General features: G+C 38.1%; 1 protein-coding gene across 1 annotated transcript; it reads left to right on the top strand.

The window, feature by feature from the left end:
- Positions 1-1,493: 1,493 nt before the first annotated feature.
- On the top strand, positions 1,494-21,341 carry csrp1a (cysteine and glycine-rich protein 1a). The gene is made up of 6 exons (XM_056449853.1): positions 1,494-1,643; positions 7,172-7,281; positions 12,716-12,884; positions 13,198-13,327; positions 13,457-13,550; positions 19,908-21,341. The coding sequence occupies exons 2-6, from the start codon at positions 7,173-7,175 to the stop codon at positions 19,982-19,984; spliced, it is 579 nt and encodes a 192-aa protein (XP_056305828.1). The 5' UTR covers positions 1,494-1,643; position 7,172; the 3' UTR covers positions 19,985-21,341.
- The last annotated feature ends 1,345 nt before the right edge of the window (positions 21,342-22,686 follow it).

The raw sequence follows: 22,686 nt of genomic DNA, 5'->3' as shown, positions 1-22,686 counted from the left end.
TACTAATGGGCCCAATGTGTGCCAAGAAAATGTCTCCCACACATTACACCACCAGCAGCAGCCTGAACTGTTGATACAAGGCAGGATGGATCCATGTTTTCATGTTGTTAATGACCAATTCTGACCCTACCATCTGACAGTGACAGCATAAATCGAGACTCATCAGATCAGGCAACGTTTTTTCTGTCTTCATTTTGGTGATCCTGTGCGAATTGTAGCGTCGGTTTCCTGTTCTTAACTGACAGGAGTGGTACCCAGTGTGGTCTTCTGCTGCTGTAGCCCATCTGCCTCAAGGTTGGACGTGTTTTGCATTCAGAGATGCTCTTCTGCATATCTCGGTTGTAACGAGTGGTTATTTGAGTAACTGTTGCTGTTCTATCAACTACAACAAGTCTGGCCATACTGACCCCTAGCATTAACAATTCATTTGCACCCACAGAACTGCCGCTCACTGGATATTTTCTCTTTTTCGGACCATTCTCTGTAAACCCTAAAGATGGTTGTGCGTGAAAATCCAAGTAGATTTTGAAATACTCAGACCAGCTCTTCTGGCACCAACAACCATGCCACGTTCAAAGTCTCTTAAATCACCTTTATTCCCCATTCTAATACTCGGTTTGAACTGCAGTAGATCATCTTGACCATGTCTACATGCCTAAATGCATTGAGTTGCTGTCATCTGATTGGCTGATTAGAAATTTGAGTTAATGAGCAGTTGGTCAGGTGTACCTAATAAAGTGGCCAGTGAGTGTATATTTAATGTATATTTTTTTAAAACATTGCTGACAAATCACCATTGTTCACTCCACTCCACTCAACATGACATTTTATATATTTTAATAAGTACAGGTTAAAATTAGTATGTTAATTGTCTTTCTGTCTTGTTATTGAAAAGAAATCATGATCTTATAACATTTCTCTAATGTGACTGTGACAATGTTTTTACTTTGTTTTTTATAAAACATTGTGAAAACGTTTTCTAAGAGAACATTGTTTAATCTGGTGCCATTTCAATAATCTTAAAATGTTTTTTTTTAAATGTTGCAGATAAAATGTGCAAGCTTTGTTCAAATGTCTTATTGCTAGAACATTCTTCAAAGAAACATTCCACATCTCACATCTCAATGGTGTTCTTAAGACATTTCTCTAATGTGACTGTGAGAATGTTCTTACTTTGATTTTATGAAACATTGTGAAAACGTTTTCTAAGAGAACATTGTTTAATCTGCTCCCTTACCAAATTTTTTAAAACATTGCTAGAATGTTCTTGTTCATTGTTTTGGGAAAAACATGGTTTGAATATTCATTGGATATTACATTAAATGTTTTCTGTAAAACATTAACACAACCTGTAGGGAATGTTAGTCAAAGTTGAGAGAACGTTCCCTTCTAGCTGGGAAGGTGTGCCCGAATTAATGTGGACCACAGAGGGGGCGTCAGTGAGCAAACACACGCACACGCACGGTGTGTTATGAGGTAGTGCTGTTCCTTTAACATCTTAGCACAGCCTAGTTTGAGTCACTTCCCTCATTGCCGCACCCAGAGCTCCTGTGCTGAAGTTTAACACATGCCTGAGCTCTGAACAAACTCTTCTCGTTCCCACAACGGCTGTGACTGTCTCATCATATCCACACACCTAGCAGGTAAGAAGCTCTTCACACTGCCTGATTTTCTTTCCGCTACTCATGCGTAATGTTTCTGCAAACTGGAGTCTGAAAGTCTTTCTGAGGTTTCGTTTTCCTGGAATGCTTTACATTCCTTCCGCCTCATCAGAACTTAGCCTAAAAAATTCTAAACATTCAGAGATAGATTTTTGGAAACCTCCTCACTTTCACAGTTACAAACAACAACTAACTTTGCTAATCTAGAATCAGGAATGTGGCTTGTCTAGTCTTGTTTTCTAGTAGAGTAACTGGACTCTAAAAATCATTCAGTCTGAGAAAGAGTCTGTGGATTTTTGGTAACACTTAACAATATTTGTTTGTTAATGGTCTGTTTTGTTAAGGGTCTGCTTGTTAATGGTAGTTTTCTACCTGAAAAAGCTATGAAAAGTCTACCTTTTGAGGGTACACCATAAAAAATGACTGATTTTCACAGTAAAAACTATGAGGCGCCGTGTAGGATTTAAATCAAACTTTGCTTATCAACACACACATAAACACATGCATATACACCTATACTTTTAGATGTTCAAAACAACATATATGAAACTTGTGTATATACATATAAACTTGACGCTCGCATACACCCACACACACACGCACATACATATAAACTCCATCTATGCAAACACACCGACACACGTGCACATACATATAAACTCCATCCATGCAAACACACCCACATTAACACATGCACATACATATAAACTCCATCCATGCATATACACACACTAACACATGCACATACATATAAACTTGCTATATACTTGCTACTTGCTATAACCATACTTTAATTTCAATTGACAGAATTCTATCAATAACACTGCTTTTTTGCTATTTTTGTTGACATTATTATGGTTATTTTACATTTTTGTTTCCTCATCGGTTATCTACAATAGAGTGTGTTACATCTATTTTTAATAAACAGTGTTTATTGATTTACTTTATAGTCATGTGTGTTACCATAATGGAGTTTAGAAGTTGTGTGACCAACACAATCTCACGGCACTTCATAACTTTTGGATTTAGTGGCTAATTCATATGAATTCGTACGATCTAATTCGTACAATATAGTACGATTTGCTCATCCCCCAATAATGGTTGGGTTTAAGGGTGGGGTTAGGTGCCACGCCTCCTTTTTAAAATTGTACAATTTCGTACGACTGAACTCGTACGAATTCCTACGGATGAGCCACTAAACTGACAAAACATAAAATGCTTGCGTTTTCTCGTGAGATCAGGCTGGAATGACAGCTTTCTATCCAGTAAATTAGTGTGTGCTGTGGATAAGCTGTTTGTGATAAGCAGTGGTTCATTATTGTATGTGACTTTTTCATCACCACATGCTTATGGTTGTTTTTTTCTCTGTATATCAAAGGTACAATATGTAGATTTTAGCACTTCACAACATTTGTGTATTAACACTTTAAATAAATGAAAAATGGTAGTTTACTGTTAATGGTCTTTTTTTCAGTTTCTACTGTATTTTTCATGGTGAAGCTCTAGCAAGCAAAGCTAACAATAATTCACTTTTATTTTTAAGTTTTGTTGTAGTGTAACTTCATTTTAAGGTGTTTTTGTTACAGTGTTAACATATACAGTTGAAGTCAGAATTATTAGCCCCCCTGTTTATTTTTTATTAGCACCTATATATATATATAGAATACTACAATGCTACAAATATGAATACTAAAAGCATACTAAATTTATTACTGTTTTTCAGTTCATGATAATAATATAACAGTGTTCTGTAGCATTCATTAACAAAGTATTGTAAATACCATACTATACAGAAGAACACACTTTACTTTAGCATGCTTTCAAAACACTATAGTATTGTTTTTCATTTTTCACTTTTATCTTATCTTAAAAATAAGGTACATATTGAATTCAGTTTTTGTCTATTTGCGAACATATCCACATTTTCATTAAAGGATTACAAATACGTAAGGTAATTGTATTTTTATCACAAAAATTCAGCAAAAAGAAATTATTTACATCTATGCACATTTGGCCCACCAGTAGTAGTATTTGCTCAGAGCGAACACCTAATAAACATGCATGACATTATTGTGTTTGTAGTTTACACAGTGACAATGATATTACTGTAGTGTTTTCAAACTTGCACTTTGACATGTTCCTAAAACCCCCAAAATTCTGTAGCTGTGAGACGAGCATCCAAAATCATCAAAAAGCTTTTCATGTTTAGTTGGAAATGCATCTGTAAGATTGGTGAATTTGTAAGAATCAGGACAACAAAAACGTCTAGATATAATCTGGTGTGATGTAGATTGGATCACATTTAGCTTAGAGAACTGCCTTGAACTGCTTCTCACTAGTACCATAATACTGTCAAACTTCCTTAAGTCTGGCTATGAGCCTATCTGTCAAACTCTTCGTGACCTTCTGTTGTAACATCAGAGAAGCATGTTTGCAACAGATGGGAAGTGGCCATTGGCTTGGTGAATGTTTAATAGGCGTGTGTACAACACAGAACCTTATCTGTATGTGTGGCTGTGTGCCGTCATTTCCTTTCCTCACATCCTTGACAACCCTGCATGTCTGGAGACAGGGGCCAGAGTGGGTGTTTAGACTGGAGACATCTGAACTATGCAGGAATGTCTCGATTATAACCAACAACCCCATTTTTGGACAAAATCAATGAAACACTTCCCTGCAATTACAGCAGATGAGAGGAACGTGAGTCATTGTCAGAAGTATAAAGAATGACACTTGGTTTGTTTAAATACATGATGCCAGTTTTAAGTTAAGACCCACATAAATAGAACTTTGTTTTGTTATATTTGGTGTTGCAATCAGTGGCAGCACCAGGAGTGTGGGGCTCGACTTGCCTATTTCTAGCTCTTTTTTTTTTTTTTTTTTTTAAATAGCGGACTTGATTTAATTTGAACTTGTGTGCTCTAATCAAGGCCTAATATGTTGGGAAGCAGCTACTCTGAAAAAATAAGATTAAAAATTAAAGATGATTTTTGGGTCTGGACTTTTACTTCTGGACTTCTTCTTTCTACTGTAAATATAAAAAGATGCTAAATATTGGCTATATATGTAAAAAAAAAAAAAAAAAAAAAAAAAAGAGGCAAAGACCCAAGACAAGACCAAAGGAGACCCAAGACAACAATGGAGTACTAAAGCATATATCTGGACCTGGACGTAGAGAAAGGGACTCAGCAGGGCAAAGCTGATGCGACTGATGGTGAAGAGAAGCAAACAGAGATGATAGAGGAGCAGGACACGGGGTCTGAGGTGGAGAAAGGGGCTCAGCAGGGCAGGGTAAAGCTGATGTGACTGAAGTTGACGAAAAGCAAAGAGAGATGATAGAAAAGATAGAGAAGCAGGATGGAGGAGTCAGATGGATGGAGAGGAGCCTGACAAAGTCAGAGGTACAGAGGAGCCAGATGGAGAAACCTGACTGAGCCAGTGAGATGAAGGATTAAGATAAACCAGAGAGACAGAGGAGCCAAGGAGAAGACCTTGCAAAGAAAGAAGTATGAAGAAGCCTGCTAAAGATAAAGGGATGAAAGAGCCTGACAGATGCAAACGGATGGAGGAGTCTTCCAAAGACAGAGGGATGGAGGAGCCTGACAAAGACAGATGGATCGAGAAGTCTGACAGATGCCGAAGGATGGAGAAGCCTTACAAAGAAACAGGGTTGGAGGAGCCTGACAACTGCAAGGGCATGTAGAAGCTTTGCAAATGCTAAAGAATGGAGGAGCCTGGCAAAAACAGAGGGATGAAGGAGCCTAACAAAGACAGATGGATGGAGGAGCCTTACAAAGACGGATGGATGAATCTGGTAAAAGCAGAGGGATGGAGAAGTCTGACAGAAATAGACAGATGCAGGAGCCTTACAAAGACAGATGGATGGAGGAGCCTATAAAAAACAGAGGGGTGGAGAAGCCTGACAAAGACAGACAGATGGAGGAGCCTTACAAAGGCGGATGGAGGAGTCTGACAGATGCAGAAGGATGGAGAAGCCTTACAACGAAACAGGGTTGGAGGAGTCTGACAAAGACAAGGGGATGGAGGAGCCTTACGAATGCTAATAGATGGAGGAGCCTTACAATGAAAGAGGGGTGGAGGAGCCTGACAAAGATAGAGGGATAGAAGAGCATGGCAGATGCAGAAGGATGTAGAAGCCTGACAATAGCAGGGGGATAGAGGAGGGTTGGAAGAATATACAGCAGTCCTAAGATCCCAAGTTCTGAGATTTGTGAGACCTGGTGGGGCTGAGGGAGCATGGGCCTAAGGGGGTGCTGCAGGGTCCAAAAATATACAGGTATATATAATGAAGTTTTCATTGAGGTCAACACGGTGGCTCAGTGGTTAGCCCTGTCACCTCACAGTAACATGGTTGCTGGTTCGAGTCCTGGCTGGGTCATTTGGCATTTCTGTGTGGAGTTTGCATGTTCCCCCGTCTTTACGTGGGTTTCCTCTGGGTGTTCCGGTTTCCCCCAGTCCAAAGACATGCAGTATAAGTGAATTGAATAAAATAAACTGGCCATAGTGTATGTGTGTGCATGTGTGCAAAATAAACTGGCCATAGTACGGGTGTTCCCCAGTACTTAGTTGCAGCTGGAAGGGTATCCGCTGTGTAAAGCATATGCTGGATAAGTTGGCTGTTCATTGCGCTGTGGCGACCCCTGAAGGGACTAAGCTGAAGGAAAATGAATGAAAGATTTCATTGAAGGTTCTGACTTAAACATTCTCAAAATGTATTAGACACAGCCTGATCTCATGAGAAAACGTAAGTATTTAAAGTTTTGTCAGTTTAGTGGGTGAGAGTTCAGTCGTACGAAATTGAAAAAATAATACGATTTTAAAAAAGAGCCGTGGCACCTAACCCCACCCCTAAACCCAAACGTCATTGGGGGATGAGCAAATCGTACTAAATTGTACAAATTTATATGAATTAGCCACTAAATGAAAAAGTTACGAATTGCCGTGAGAATGTGTTGATTAGACCACATCAAACTTTATCCAGACCAATGGAGATCAGTAATGTTGTAGTGTAGATCAGTGTAGTGACCTAAAATGTTTTAAAGAGGAAATACAGAAACTTGACAAGCTTGCCAAGCTCAGCCTGTACTCTGGAATCACAACAAGTATGCACTTTTATATCACAACTACCCTGTTTCACATTGCAGGCATGCATTCTTTACTAATCTGAATGCCTTTTTTGGCATTGTATTTTGCTTGTGGTATGTCACTCTTGTGTAAAGTTCTATTTTGTTCTACGCTAATGTCTAATTACACATCTGGCATTTACAGGACTTCATGACCTTTTTTGCTTTCAGTTCTATTCAGTTTGATCTTTTCTACACCCTTGTCTTATACATTTATTTTACATTCACCTTTACATAAACAATTTCTAAATATGACTTAAGTCTTAAACCTAATGTTGTTTTTATTTTGGGAATCATAAAGAGTCCCCCCCACCAAAAAAATAGGTGATTCATGACCTTTTTGGTCTACTCTGCTGTGCTTTCCAGGATGCCTCTTGGAGGTGGAAACAAATGTGGCTGCTGCCAGAAAACAGTGTATTTTGCAGAGGAAGTGCAATGTGAAGGGCGGAGCTTCCACAGATCCTGCTTCCTGTGCAGTAAGTCCTGCTCATTTTCCTGTGTCCAGTGCTATGACATGCACCATATCAGTCCACAGTGTCAATAATTGATCAGTATATCTAACAAAGTTCTCCATTTGCAGAAAATCTCTTGACATCACTGAATTTAATGACACATGTCTTTATCAATCTAAATAATATTGATGGAACATTTTGCTTTCAAGTTAGAATTATGTTTTGGCATCAAGTATAACATTACAATGTATAATTATTTTTCCTATGCTTAAATTGTAGGTCATTATTTGAGAGAAGCTATTTCTAATTCTGGGCAGTTTTATGATGAATAGTATGTGAATCGGGCAGGTGGCAGGACTTTTTATTTTGTTCAAGACGAACAATGAATTTTTTGTGTGAATTTTGTTCTCTGGCGCCCTCTTTTGATTGTCTATATGCCTCAGTTTGTAACATACTATTACCCTGTATGGGGCCCTCTAACCACTCTACATTCCAGACAGGCTGCCTGCAAAAAAGAGAGGGAGAGAGAGAAAAGATCAAAGCCCCTAAAACATTGAAGACCAAAACACAGGACCCTGCCACGAAACTTGCATAGTGGAACCTATTGATCTTTTGCAAATTAAAATAGAGAGTGAGAGATAAAGAGAGAGAGGGGGTGCATACATGGACATCTAACTTGCTTTTTGAATGTTCCTTTCATGTTCCTGTTTTACCTGTTATAGTACATAGTTCGGGGGCAGCACAGAGTGGCAGTGGGTAGGACAATCGCCTTACAGCAAGAAGGTCGCTGGTTCCAGCCTCGGCTGGGTCAGTTGGCATTTCTGTGTGGAGTTTGATTGTTCTCCCCATATTGGCGTGGGTTTCCTCTGGGTGCTCTGGTTTCCCCCACAAGTCCAAAAACATGTGGTATAAGTGAATTGGATAGGCTAAATTGGCCGTAGTGTATGTGTGTGAATGAGTGTGTATGGATATTTCCCAGTGATGGGTTGCAGCTGGATGGGCATCCGCTGCGTAAAACATATGCTGGATAAGATGGAGGTTCATTCCGCTGTGGCGACCCCAGATTAATAAGGGACTAAGCCGAAAAGAAAATGAAAGAGTACATAGTTCGATTAACATCATTATGTCAGTTCGATGCTAGTTACCTCCGGCGTTTCACACAATAACAGTCCGAGTTTGTCATGGAAGCATGACAAGTTCAATTGTGTGATGACAGTAGAGACAAATTCTCAAGCAACAGGCCACCTCTGCTATTTATTTCACTGGTGGAAGAATTCTTAGCATAATCATCGTTTCCCACTCATACCAAAATTGTGCTTTCTTGCTTGAAGCCATTCTCATTTATTTGTCATCAAATGCAACAACTGCCTTGGGTGCGTCCTATCACAAAATGTAGTGAAAAGTACTACAAAATGGTCATAGTTTGATTAAAGTGTTTACATGTATATACTGCACTTTAATAATGTGACTAACATAGCCATACTCCATATGTCTTAATTCGATTTCTGTTTAGTTCAATTATGACTTTAGTCAGATTAAGGTAATTGCTATTTACATGGTAGACTCTTAATCAGAGTATGTCTTAATCATATTAGTATTGATGTCTATGTAAACGTACTCACAGGTGAGCCATAAAATTGTCACCAGGTTGAAGAAATGTTGTTAGTCAAGGTCACAAATTAATATCTGCGTAGATTGGATGGCAGGGCTAGTGGGTTGCACCATGTTAAATTGATATTTATTGGTTTGTTTGTTTTGGTAGATATTTGATGGATGTCAATAGTTTCTATGGTACAAAAACTCACATCGTCAGGCCCTTTTACCAGAAAATCCCTTCACTGCTGAGATAATTCAGCATGTTCACTCAGCATGTTCACTCAGATACATCTCTCTCTCTCTCTCTCTCTCTCTCTCTCTCTCTCTCTCTCTCTCTCTCTCTCTCTCTCTCTCTCTCACGTACACACGTACACTGCCCTGCACACACCTAAATGTACACTCTCTCCCTACACTCTCACACACACAGTTATCTCTCTCTCTCTCTCTCTCTCTCTCTCTCTCTCTCAGACACACACACATTTTTGTGAACTGTGGGGACATAACATAGGTTATTGTTTTTATACAGTACAAAATGTACTTTCGATTGTTCTAACCCCAAATCCTATCTCTAAACCCAGCCTTTACAGGAAATTGTGTAGTTTTACTTTCTGAGAATAAAAAAAATATTTAGTATGATTGAATGTCACATAATGTCCACATAATTTACCATCTCCTCATAATATCTGTGTAATACCGATGTTGGTATACATATACATGGGCACACGCACACACAAACACATATAAATACACTTTTACACACTCTTACACTCTCTCTCTCTTACACGCACACACGCATACACACAAACACGCAGTTTTTGAAGTTTGATTGATTTGAAGCACTCTTGAAACTAAACTAAGCAAGCAAGCTAAATCATGTTGCACTAATTCACTTGATTTAGATTTTATTGTAAAGAACAAGAAAATGTGTATAGTACTTGGTTAAATGAAAATCTGAAATATTTTATGGCTTATGGCTATGGCTAAGGATTTAGTATTCAAAAATGTTTTATTTTGATTGTTTTTAATTAAATTGGTCTTACACTTCATATTTTCAGATTTGTATTGTATATTTATTAATTCTGGTACTTTTACCGTAAACCAACATCTCAACCATTTGGTAGAGGCCAATATTTTAGAAATTATGGGATGTGTTGGGGGAAATAGATGCATTGATTGTGAACTAGCTACGGAGACCCGGAAGGGATGTGATGGTGGGGAAAAAAAATTGGTGGAAGAAAAAAAAAAATTGGTGGAAGAAAAAAAAAAACAGAGTGATAGGAAAACATATTTTCCCTCGCAAAACTGTTTCTCCACAAACACTTCCTGTTCACTTCACCCTCACTTCACCCTGTTCACCCTCACGTTTTGAAAGCACTGTTCACTGATGGCGGGAAGAGCAGCCGCAGTTACAGTCTATATGTGTGTAATACGCAGTTATCACAGGTAATCCATAGTACACACAGTGGAGAAAACTTGCACCTCAGACACGCTCATGTCTGGATCCACAAGTATTGCTTTAACAGCCAAGAGGAGAGGAAAAGTTGCCTCACAAACAGGCCAGCGGGTCAAATGTCCAAAGTGAGAGAGGTAGAGATGGAGTTACAACATTTCTCCTTGGTGGTGAAATAGCGGCTCGTCTGCTGTGTCGCCTTCACTCGCCCTCGCGCCTCCGTCCTTCGCCTTAGTATTGCGACATCGCGCATAGGACATAAATGACGTCAGTACGTAATAACCGGTTATGATCTATTACTGAACCGATATTGATCATTTTGACACCCCTAGTAACGAATAACAATGCAGCTCATAAAAAATCTATCGTAGTAACAGTATTAAACTCATCGAAAATATGTATTTAAGTAAAAGTGGAAAAAAACAATACTCCAGTAAAGTACAGATACTGCCTTTTAGTACTTAAGTACAGTAGTGAAGTAGTTCTACTTCATTACTATACATCTCTGGAAATAGCAGAGGATGAATGCCCATGGCCACACCCAGAGGAGCTGTTCACCTACAGGTACATAGGGAGGAAAGGGGACAACTGTGCTGATGCAGTATGAATAGCTATTTTATCATCTAAAAATGCAAATGAAATTTATGCCCAAAACTGGAATATCGCATAAAAGACTTATAATAACGAATAAAGCAGCGTTTCCGTCCAACAAGCCAAAGAGAAGAAAATCGCCACTTTCTGATTAACTGGCGACAAATATCCAAAGTATAAACAGAATTTGCTGCGGTAGGAGAAGCACTGTAAAAATTTTCTTTATTTAATCATTTTTTGCAGGCGGCAGTGCAGATGTTTTTGACAATTCTGGAGGTAATTAATAATTTAATAACACTAATACTGAAATGGTTAAGGTGTTTTAGCATGACCAAAACAACACTTTAGATGTTTTACAATGTGCTCAGCCTTTTGGTTTGTCCATTCACACGCATTTTGAAAATGTATGTGCATCATTGCGTTTCCATCAACAGTTTTTTATGTGCTTATCCAAAAAGCACATAAAAATAAATGAATGAAAACTGCCCTCTGCTGTGCCAAACAGCTTACAAGACTTAAGTCTCTAATCTGAAAAAACACAATATGATAAGAGGACATATCACTTCATTTGTGTGATATGTAATTTATTTAATAATATGTTTAGGCACTAGGCAGTGTTGTTCTGTGGTTTCTGACGGTTCGTTCGTGCGATTAGGTAATTAGCAAAGTTTCTCCATAATTTGCAAGTGTTTTTTTTCTAATAAATCCTCTATTGATCTAACAGATAAGAGAGGCATCATTTGAAATGATAAAGAGTCTATTTTTGGGGGTATATTTCTGTTGTCTTTATACTCACAATAGCAAAACATTGTTTTTGTAAAATAATCGTAGTGCGCTATTGATAAGATAATCATCACAAGAACATGTAAATCCATCATCATTGTAATACAGACTGTATTAATTCATTAATTCATCATTTGTTTATTTGTTAAAAAGTAATTTGTAATCCGAGTTGTTTTTATGAAGAGTAATTTGTACTTTTACTTAAGTACTTTTTTAACACCAGTACTTTTACTTGTAATTGAGTATGATTTTAGCAATGTAACAGTACTTGTAATTGAGTATAAATTTTTTGTACTCCACCTCTGCCTCCAGGACAGAGTTTGCCCATCCCTGGTCTATGATGACCTCATAAAAGCACCTATGATGGACACCAGAATGTCAGAACTGAACCTTGGAATAGGGAAGTGAGGTCACCATGGTCTGAAGTGTGCTGGGTTCTTTTTAAAATATGTGAAGTGTTTTAAATTTGTGCCAGTTACCCGAGGAAGGGGCTGCACTATGATGATGATGATGATGAAAAGCTGGTGGAGGAGTGTAAGGCACAGGACATTGTTCTGCTGGGAAACCCTGGATCTGGCAATATCATGCAGAAGTAAATTTGACACATGCCACCTCTACCTAAATGCTGTTGCAGACCAAGAAAGACTATTCATAGGGGGGCCTCATTCAGAAGGATAATCCACCTTACCTTACATGTATGTATTCAGGAATGGCTTTGAAGGACATGATAAAGAGTTTAAGGTGTTTCCTTGGCCTCTAGATTCCTCAGATCTTAATCCACTTGAGCATATGTGGGATGTGCTTGGCCAACAGTTGATCCACTAACATATTGGTGCCAGATTCCACAGGGTATCTTCCTGACTCCTGCCTTGGAGTCCATGCCTTGGCCAGTTGAGGGACTTTTATGAGGAAATGGTGAACTAAAAGCATATTGGTCATTATATTTTAGCCTATCTTACAGGGTTACTGTAAAAGCTGAAGGTTATTGCAGAATAGCTATCTATTTATCATCACATTCACTTATCTTTCTTGTTTCAGTGGTTTGCAGGAAAAATCTAGACAGCACCACGGTGGCCGTCCATGAGAATGAGATCTACTGCAAGGCCTGTTATGGCAAAAAATATGGGCCCAAAGGCTATGGCTACGGCGCTGGTGCAGGAACTCTGAGCATGGACAAAGGAGAGTCACTAGGCATTAAAGCTGTGGAGTAAGAATATACTTTCTTTACATTTTGATACTGAATACCACATGAAATTGTGTTGTTTTAGCTAACGCATTTGACTGTTAGAATGATGTACATTTTGTAGCTTGAATTGGCCAATTACAGTATATAGAAATAGTAGTTTTATAAATATTTTATTCTGTTCCTTTTCCATATAATGTAGATTGAACAATGCTAAAAACCTTTGAAGACTTTTCAGGAGCTTAATTTACACACAAAGAAGATAAAATTATTGTTTATGTTAGTTGTGAAGAGATTTTAATGGTCCCACTGTTTATAGTGTATCTCTGGATTGCAGGCCTCAAAATCACCAACCAACCAATAACCCCAACACATCCAAGTTTGCTCAGAAGTTTGGCGGCTCTGATGTTTGTCCGCGGTGTAGCAAGGCTGTATATGCGGCTGAAAAAGTCATAGGGGCAGGAAATGTAAGTCAAAAGCAGAACTGAGATGAGAAATAAGTTGTGGTGCATGTGCTAAAATTAGGACATGACTTGCTGTTCTGTAAGATCTGGACTGGTCTTCATTGAGTGACAGTTGTCTTTGTTCCTCTGCAGGCATGGCACAGGGGTTGTTTCCGATGTGCAATGTGCGGAAAAGGTCTGGAATCTACAACTTTAGCTGACAAGGATGGAGAAATATATTGCAAAGGTAGAGTTTTCAGTCTAATCCTGTTTTTTTTTTTGTATGTGCAACCACATAACTATCTAAAAATCAGCAATTGCATTGAGCTGGGTTAAAAAGTATTGATTAATATATTTGAATACATCTGAATTGTGATGATATAATATCAAAAACTTAATTGTGCAAGGTTTGTCATACAGATGGCAACACCATCAATATGATGCCTGTTCACTATTGAAAAAATATGGTACTATTTATTTCAGGCCAGTAGCTGGCATTGTCTCTTTGTAGAAACTATACATGTAAGTAATGAAAAAAAAGTAATTATTGTTGTAAAGCATGATAAAATTGATTCTTTTTGCAGTTCTCTGAACTGCTGTGTTATATATGCAGTACAATACCTGACTTAAGTCTTGTCGCCTATCCAAGTTTTAGGAACAACAAATAATAACTTGACTTCTAGTTGATCCCCCGTGGGGACCCAGGGTAGAATAGGTCACTAGCACCCCCTTGCTGATCGTAAGAGGCGACAAATGGGGCAACTTGTTGGCCATGAGTTGCGACTCGTGTCATTGGAGGAAGAGATCCTGGTGCTTGAGGATTTTGGTTTGCTGCGGCTACCACTTATCCAACACATCACTTTGGCTCCTACTTCATTTAGACGAGAGGTTGGAAAGACCCGTTCCAATCATTCGGCTTGTCAGGACTTGCCCTCCTTCCAGAAGGCACTGGCATAGGTTCAATTGAGTAGTATAGACCTTGTGTTTATATGCTCTGGTATACCATTTCTGTATCCTTGATGTACATCCAGTGGATGTCTGAGGCTCTGTACATCCCCTTGTAGGACTCCGAGGTGGGTGGAGAGGAGAGATGATGAACAAATATCTTCTTAACATGGCAAAAAACCAAAACACAAAAAAATGGATACTGGATCAAGATTTGGAGGCTGAACTAAGAACAGATTTTATATTCTCATCTGAAAATGAAAACTGGCAAAGATTTATTGTATTGGAATCTCTGACTGATGACATGCCCCTTACCAAACTGTCCCTTTTTGCAATCCAAAAAGGAATCACAGGAACTGCAGGAGCAGTAAAAGATATTAAAAGCTGCGATCTGGACAAATTTTGGAGGAATGTTCTAGGAAAGCAAACTCAGAAAATTTACTACGAGCAACAACTTTGTCTGGAGTTACTATGAAAGCATTCTCTCATCCTTCTTTGAACAACAGCAAAGGTGTAATCCGCACCAGAGAACTGCAAGATATGGATGAAACTGAAATCGTTTCAGAATTGAAACCACTAGGTGTGATCGACGTTAAAAGAATAATCATCAAAAAGGATGGACAGATGATTAAAAGGAACATACATTCTGACCTTTAACAGACCACAACCACCAGAGAAAATCAAACTTAAATATTTAAGTGTCGCTGTGGACGTATTCATACCAAATCCACTGAGGTGTTTTAAATATCAGAAATTTGGTCATGGATCTGCAGGATGCAAGAATATGACTGTATGTTAAAAAGTGTGGTGAGGATGATCATGAAATGAACTGCACAAAACCTTCTAAATGTAAAAACTGCCTTGGATACCATGCAGCTTCATCAAAGAATTGTCCCATCTGGCTTAAGGAGAAAGAAATACAAAAAATTAAACATACAAGGAAGATGAGCTATCTTGAAGCTCGTAAAATAGTTGAAGGACTCCCTGCCTTTAGACTGAGTAAGCCCTATTCTGCCGTAGTCACACCAAAGACACAAACAACAAGTTGTCAGACGGATCTAACTTGGTTATCCAAAGACAAACCTCAAACCATAAGCAACACAAATTAAATTACCTAAAAAACAAAGAATGTGTACATTCAAACTGGTCCAATTCAAGACTCAAATCTGGAACAGAGAGAATCAAAAGTGAAAAAGAACACTTCAAGCACAGCAACTCAACAATCAAATCAAGATAAATGTCGACCTTAAAAAAATGACAATCCTAAATATATTTAAATGACTGAGACTATGCCTAGTTGTAGTCGCAGTCTCTCACCTAAGTGTAAAAACAAAGGACCTGCACCTGTATTTCCTACTTGAGGATAAACAATCATATAATACAGTGGAATTGTCGGGGACTAAAAACTAACTTTGCAGAATTACAGCACTTAACTGCTGTTCTTAACCCACTTGCCTTTTGTATTCAGGAAACCCACTTATCTCCAAATGATGCCTTGACTTTTAAAGGTTTTAATATGTTTAGTATATGTAGACCAAATTTGCAACGGCCTTCTGGGGGATCAGCTATCTTGGTGAAAAATGATATAATCCACTGTCAAATTACATTGGATACCCAGTTACAAGCAACAGAAGTTTAACTTACTCTACATAGAGCTATTACATTTTGCTCTATCTTTATTCCTCCTCATGAAGCTGTGGTACCTCAAGAACTGGATAAACTTGTTTCACAGTTACCAACTCCATATATTCTCATGGGTGATTTTAACAGCCACAATTCTTTATGGGGTGAAGATCGATGTGATGCCAATGGAAGAAGTATGGACGTTTTTATAGAAAATAATGATTTATGTCTGTTGAATGATGGAACAAAAACGTATCTTCATTCAGGCCATGGTACCTATACCGCAATTGATTTGACAATATGCAGTGCTGATCTTTTCCTTGATTGTTCATGGAGGGACTGGGATGACCTGTGTGGGAGTGACCACTTTCCAATTATCCTCACATTCCCACAAATAGATGTACAGCTTAGACCTTCAAGGTGGCAACTCAAGAAAGCAGACTGGCTCACTTTTCAAACTATGTGTTGTAAAAAAATTATTTCAGTAGCCCAAGATAAACAGCTCTCTATAGAATCCCTCACTCAGCAGTTAATTGCTATAGCAGATGAAACCGTTCCAAAGACATCAACAAAACCGCAACAAAAGACTAATCCATGGTGTAATGAGCAATGTAAAAAAGCTATTGAAACACAGAAAAAGGCTTTTGCAGAGCCCAAGCTCACAGAATTATAAACAAAGCAAAGAAACAAAGTTGAAAACAATTTGTATCTAGTTTAACTTGCTATACTCCCATGAAGAGGATCTGGAACATGATTCATAAAATGAAAGGATTGGAAAATGGACATCGTATACAACATATTATAATGCAAGGAATACTTCAGACAAAGGAAATGGATATAGCAAATACACTAGCTGAATCCTTTGAAAAGAACTCCTCAATAGAGAACTGTCTCCCTGAATTTCAACTAAAACGAGCTCAGCAGGAATTTTTATTCTGACAACAAGGAAGTATACAACCAACCTTGTAAGATGGAACAATTAATGAACTCTTTAAAATGTTCACATGATACAGCTATTGGTGCAGATAAAATTCATTACCAGTTCTTAAATCACTTGCCTTATAGTTTACTATGTCTTCTATTAGATAATTTCAACTTTGTCTGGTCTTATAGTACCAGCTTCCTGGAAAGAAGCAACACTAATAGCTATACCTAAACCAGGAAAAGAACACTCTGATCCAAATAACTACAGACCAATTGCTCTAACCAGTTGCTTATGTAAAACTATGAAGAGAATGATTAACAACAGTCTTGTCTGGATTCTGGAATAAAATAAACAATTAACTGACTACCAGTGTGGATTTAGATGTGGAAAGAGCACGTTGGATCAGTTAATTCGATTGGAAACCTATGTCAGAGATGGGTTCATCAGGAAAGAACATGTAGTTGCTGTCTTTTTTGATTTGGAAAAAGCGTATGATACAACATGGAGATATGGAATTTTAAAAGATCTTCACCGAATGGGATTTAGAGGAAGGCTTCCCATCTTCATTTCAGACTTTCTCACTAGAAGAAACTTCAGAGTCCAAGTGGGTATCAAATTCACACAAACAAGAACTCTGAGTTCCTCAAGGAAGTATACTCTCCTTCACACTGTTCAGCATCAAGATAAATAGATTGTGGAAATCATTGGACCAAACATGTTCAGCAGCCTTTATGTGGATGATCTTTGTATGTGTTACAGAGGGAAGAATATGAGCACAATTGAAAGGCAGCTACAGCTATGTATTTACAAAATTAAGCAGTGGTCTGTTGAAAAGGATTTTAAGTTCTCTAGAACAAAAACTGTTTGTACACATTTTTGCATCCAGCAATCTCTTCATCATAATCCAGAACTTTTATCAACGGAGATGCGATCAAAGTTGTTAAAGAAATCAAGTTTTTAGGTCTTCTTTTTGACAACAAAATGACACTTATCCCTCATTTAAAGTGCCTGAAAGCTATGAACATAATCAAAGTGTTGGCAAAACCTAAATGGGGAGCAGATTTAACTGTACTTTTGCGACTTTATATAGTTCTCATTTGATCACATTTGGATTATGGGAGTATAATTTATGATTCTGCCAGAAACTCTTATAAACAGATCCTCAACATAGTACACCATCAAGGATTATGGCTTGCTTTAGGAGAATACAGAAACATCACCCGTACAGAGTTTGTACATTGAAGCCAATGAACCTTCACTCCAAAACAGACGGCTGAAACTTTCATTACAATATGCTATTAAATTAAAAGCAAATAAGAACAACCCAGCTTATTCTGCAGTTTTTAACCCAAAGTTTGTGCAGTTATATGAGAGTAAGCCAAAAAACATCAGACCATTTGGTTTGCGTATTAATTCACATTTACAAAGCTTAAACCTAGACAGTTTAAATCAAACACACTTCAGTAAGGTCTGACTTTGCTTAGACAAAAGTCTTGTCACTTAACAGAAATAATGTACAGTATAGAATATAAAGCCATGCTGCCGTGGAAAAAAATAACATTGTTTATGACTGCATCCATACATCTCTGCAATGACTCAAATAACTTATTACTAAAGTCATCTGTAATGGCAAAGAAAGCATTCTTGCAGGACTCCCTTTGGAGTCATCTTCAATGCCTCCGCCTTATCTAAGCCCAGACATGCTCAATAATGTACATGTCTGGTGACTGAGCTGGCCAATCCTGGAGCACCTTGACCTTCTTTGCTGTCAGGAACTTTGATGTGGAGGCTAAAGTATGACAAGGAGCACTATTCTGCTGAACAATTTTCCCTCTCCTGTGGTTCGTAATAGGGCTGTGCGATTAATCAAAATCGAATAGCAATCACAGTTTGAAACATTGCGATTATCTAATCGCAAGATACTGCTGTATAAAAAATATATTATTTAACTTCCCCCGCTCAGAGAAAATGCATGACTGCTGTCTCTGTGACAGTCATCTGTGTGTGACAGCCTTACTTGCCAATTGAGTGAGCACACTTTCGTTCTGTCCAATCAGAATAGCGCAACCAAACTATGCTGAATGCCCAGAATAAAACCAACAAAAAACAGGAAAGCGCAGACAAGTGGGATGATGGCGTCTGCCGCTTCGGAAGCAGTAATAGATGAATTAATATAAGTCACAGGTACAAAACAAAACCAGGTCATTTGTAAGAGCTGTTGCAGAATTGTTGCCACAGCATGAGGAAATACAGCAACCAGCAACTAAAAAAGCACCACAGGCGGCTATATGAGGAGCGTCTTGCGAAAAAACAGGGCGTAGATTTAGCATGGACAGAGGGGGACACAGAGGGGGACCAAATATTGAAACAATAATTTAATTCACCTAAAAAAAAAAAATCGCACCGTCAATATTAACCTGGACATGCAGAAAAGGTTGAGTCTCATCTCTCTGTGTCCCAACGCCCCGCCCCGAAACACATATGAAGACTGTGATTGGCTGTGATTGCCAGTATTTGTGATGATTGGGATGCAGTTTAACAGATGATTCATTGGAAAAGTCTGCCTTTTGCCACTTTTCCAAATGATCAACTAGAAGTAATAACAAGTTATTTTTTGTTGCTTTTACAACTAAGATTGATGACAAGACTTTATCAGGTAGTGTATACTTAAAAAAACAAACAAAAAAAAACAGATGAGTTTTTTTCAAATTAATTACTCTGTTATACCTGCCATTTTGAATGTCACACGATTTTAGCCCTGATTTTCACAGACAAATGCCTGAAATCAGAGTCAAATCAGCACTCATTTACACAGAAACAGTCATGCAGTGTGAATTATAAAAGACGGGATATTAGAGAATCACCAACGTGAAATATTTGGCATGCTAAAGATTTGGACCTCTGGGTGAAACGTTCTAAGTGAACTCAGTGTGAACTCGGCAACAGAGAAGGCCTCCTTATGAGTTACTAACACATTGCCTATTATGGCAAAATCCTAGCAAGTGCCTACAATCATAGTATGGAATCTCTCAAAGTCAAAATCAGTCACATTTTGTTTATGAATACCAAATTATTTACCATATTATCTCCCTTATTTTGTGCTGTACACAGGTTGCTATGCCAAAAACTTTGGACCCAAGGGCTTTGGATACGGTCAAGGCGCTGGTGCTCTTTCACACACTCAATAGATAAGCATGACACAACTTACCCCACATTCCCAAATCGCTCGATCTGTTGAAGCATCCGAACACTTCCTGCTCATGTCCAAGTGCGTGTGCATGTCAGTGTCTTCATGCTGGAGAAGGAAACCAGAGTCCAGATGCTTCTGTCTAAGATGACACATTCCACAAGACATCACGTCACAGTCATAAACATCTTATTAACTCTAGAAATGCTTGGAGGAACCTTAACACAAGATGAGATTAACATTTAACCTGCTCACCTAAGATGATCACTCGAGCTTGCACGGATTTAGTGGAATCTGAGCTCTGATGTCAGATCTGCATACCAGTTTACTAGTTCATCACATGCTTGTTTGAGCTTTAATCACTCAAAAGAATGTTTGCTTCAACTCTGTTTTCAAAGCATGAAAATATTCTTAAGATCTTCCAGATGCACTAAATATATTCCGCTGTCAGTGGAAATGCATCACACAAATGCATTCAGCATGTATTTTAATGTAAGTAAAATTACAAGTATGCATAATTTTGGTGTGTTTTTTTTTATTATTTGTGACTGATAAACTGACTAGTTGTTGCATTGCCAACTTCAGTGTACGTTTCTAGCTGATAGCATTTATTGCTAATTATTCTTGTTGCACCTACAATCTACACACATCCTGTTCTGTTCTTTTTGTAGCAGGGTGTGTTTTTTTTTTTTGTTTTTTTTTAATAGATTAGCTATGTTAGCAGACACTTTCTCCTAAAGCAGGGGTGCCCAAACTTGGCCCTGGAGGGCCGGTGTCCTGCAAAGTTTAGTTCCAACCCTTGTCAGACACACCTGGGCTAGCTAATCAAGCTCTTATGCTGCAGTCACACTAGAGTTTAAGCTTGTGAAATTCTGTTGTATGGCTCTGCGAAAAGGGATTAAACAACATGACATTTATAAAAGCGAGCGATTGCTCCATATTTAAAAAAAATTTCCAGAGAGGTCATGTTTTGATCCTCGATTGGTCTCACGCTGTCAAGTGATGCCATTTTGCAGGTCAGAGTTCACCAAGCTAGAACTTAGCAACGCAGTGAACTGCGAAACTTAACACATGAATTTGTGTTTCCGCTCTGATGCATTCACATGCGTATGAATAGAAGTCTAAAAGTCCAGTGTGACAGCAGCTTTAATAGGCTTTCTAGAAACATCCATGCAGCTGTGTTGAGGCAAGTTGGAGCTAAATCTGCAGGACACCGGCCCTCCAGGACAGAGTTATGGCACCCCTGACCTAAAGCAACTAATATTGCATTCAAGGTACTTATTTTATCAGTGCTTGATAGGCTTTACAATTTGAGCTACAGAGGGGCTGCTATCAATAAAACTTTCAAGAACCAAGAATGGTTTTGTTTCAGTTTATGAAATCATGACGAATTCAGTCGTACGAAAATGTACAATTTTAAAAAGGAGCCGTGGCACCTAACCCCAACCGTCATTGGGTGATGAGCAAATCGTACTAAATTATAAGAATTAGATTGTACGAATTCATATGAATTAGCCTCTAAATCAAAAAGTTACGAATTGCCGTGAGATTGTGTTGGAAAAACTACAAATACACACAAGACACAATTAACTGCTAATGAAGGGAAGGATGAACACAGGTGAACCTAATCAACACTAATAATGGCGGGAAGAGAGACAAATGAAAGACTGGGGACTAAGCAACTAGATGCTCAAAAAATAAAGAACACATAAACAACACAATGTGACTTCAAGTGTTCTCTTTATTTATTTGAGTATATTTTTCTCAATACATGAATCAGATGGTAAGACAAGCCTTTATCCAAATCTTAATGAAATGGTACAGTTGAATATATTACATGGATATAAATGTCCGCTATTGCACACACACATATTTTGATTATCTGCCTGCATTTAACCAAACAAACATTAATTTATTCTATCATTTATCTTAAATATTAATCCTAATTGTATTATCTGTCCAATAATCCTTATTGTGAGTAAGTTTGACATTTCATCAGTATTTGCTAAATGTGAATGGTTATTTGTAAGGTGAGAAGAATGTAGGCCACATTCCATTAACATAATTTTAATGACATGTATAATCTAAACATTTTACAATGTCAGAAATGTTCTATGAGTCATTTATTGTCTTCTTGAGTTTCACTGTGATTAAAAGAACAATCTAGCACACACAGGCAGGTCACTTCCTTTTGGAAAGTCCCTGATTATCTTTTAAAGACTTTAACTTTAAATTACACTTTAAATTAGTTAATAACACTAGGTCTTTCTAAATGTGTACATAATGTTTTCCCCGATTACTGATGTATTTAGAGACAAAACACACACACACACACACACACACAAAAACACTCTCAGATGTCACTGCATAGCACATTTCAATTGTTATGGTTATCATTAATTCTCTTCACATTAAAGGGCACCTATTTACCCCGTTTTTAAGATGTAATATTAATATTATGATTCTTCTGAGTGTGTCAGTTTAGGTTCAGTTCGAAACACAATTCAGATTTTTTTTTAATAATGTGTTAAAAAGTATCATTTTGGGGGCGTGTCCACAGGTCGCTGTTTTAGGGGTGTGTTCACATTAATTTCGACTTCCCACCCAACTTAACAGGGGGGCGGAGCTCCCTCGCTTTGTGTATGGCAACAGACAGGCAGACAGAGAGAAGCAACATGAGTGAGAGGACCAGCATTCAGCCGT

Source organism: Danio aesculapii, chromosome 23 (assembly GCF_903798145.1).
Source record: "Danio aesculapii chromosome 23, fDanAes4.1, whole genome shotgun sequence".
Lineage (NCBI taxonomy): Eukaryota > Metazoa > Chordata > Actinopteri > Cypriniformes > Danionidae > Danio > Danio aesculapii.
Note: the sequence above shows the minus strand (reverse complement) of the source record. Positions and strands in the feature narration are given on the sequence as shown.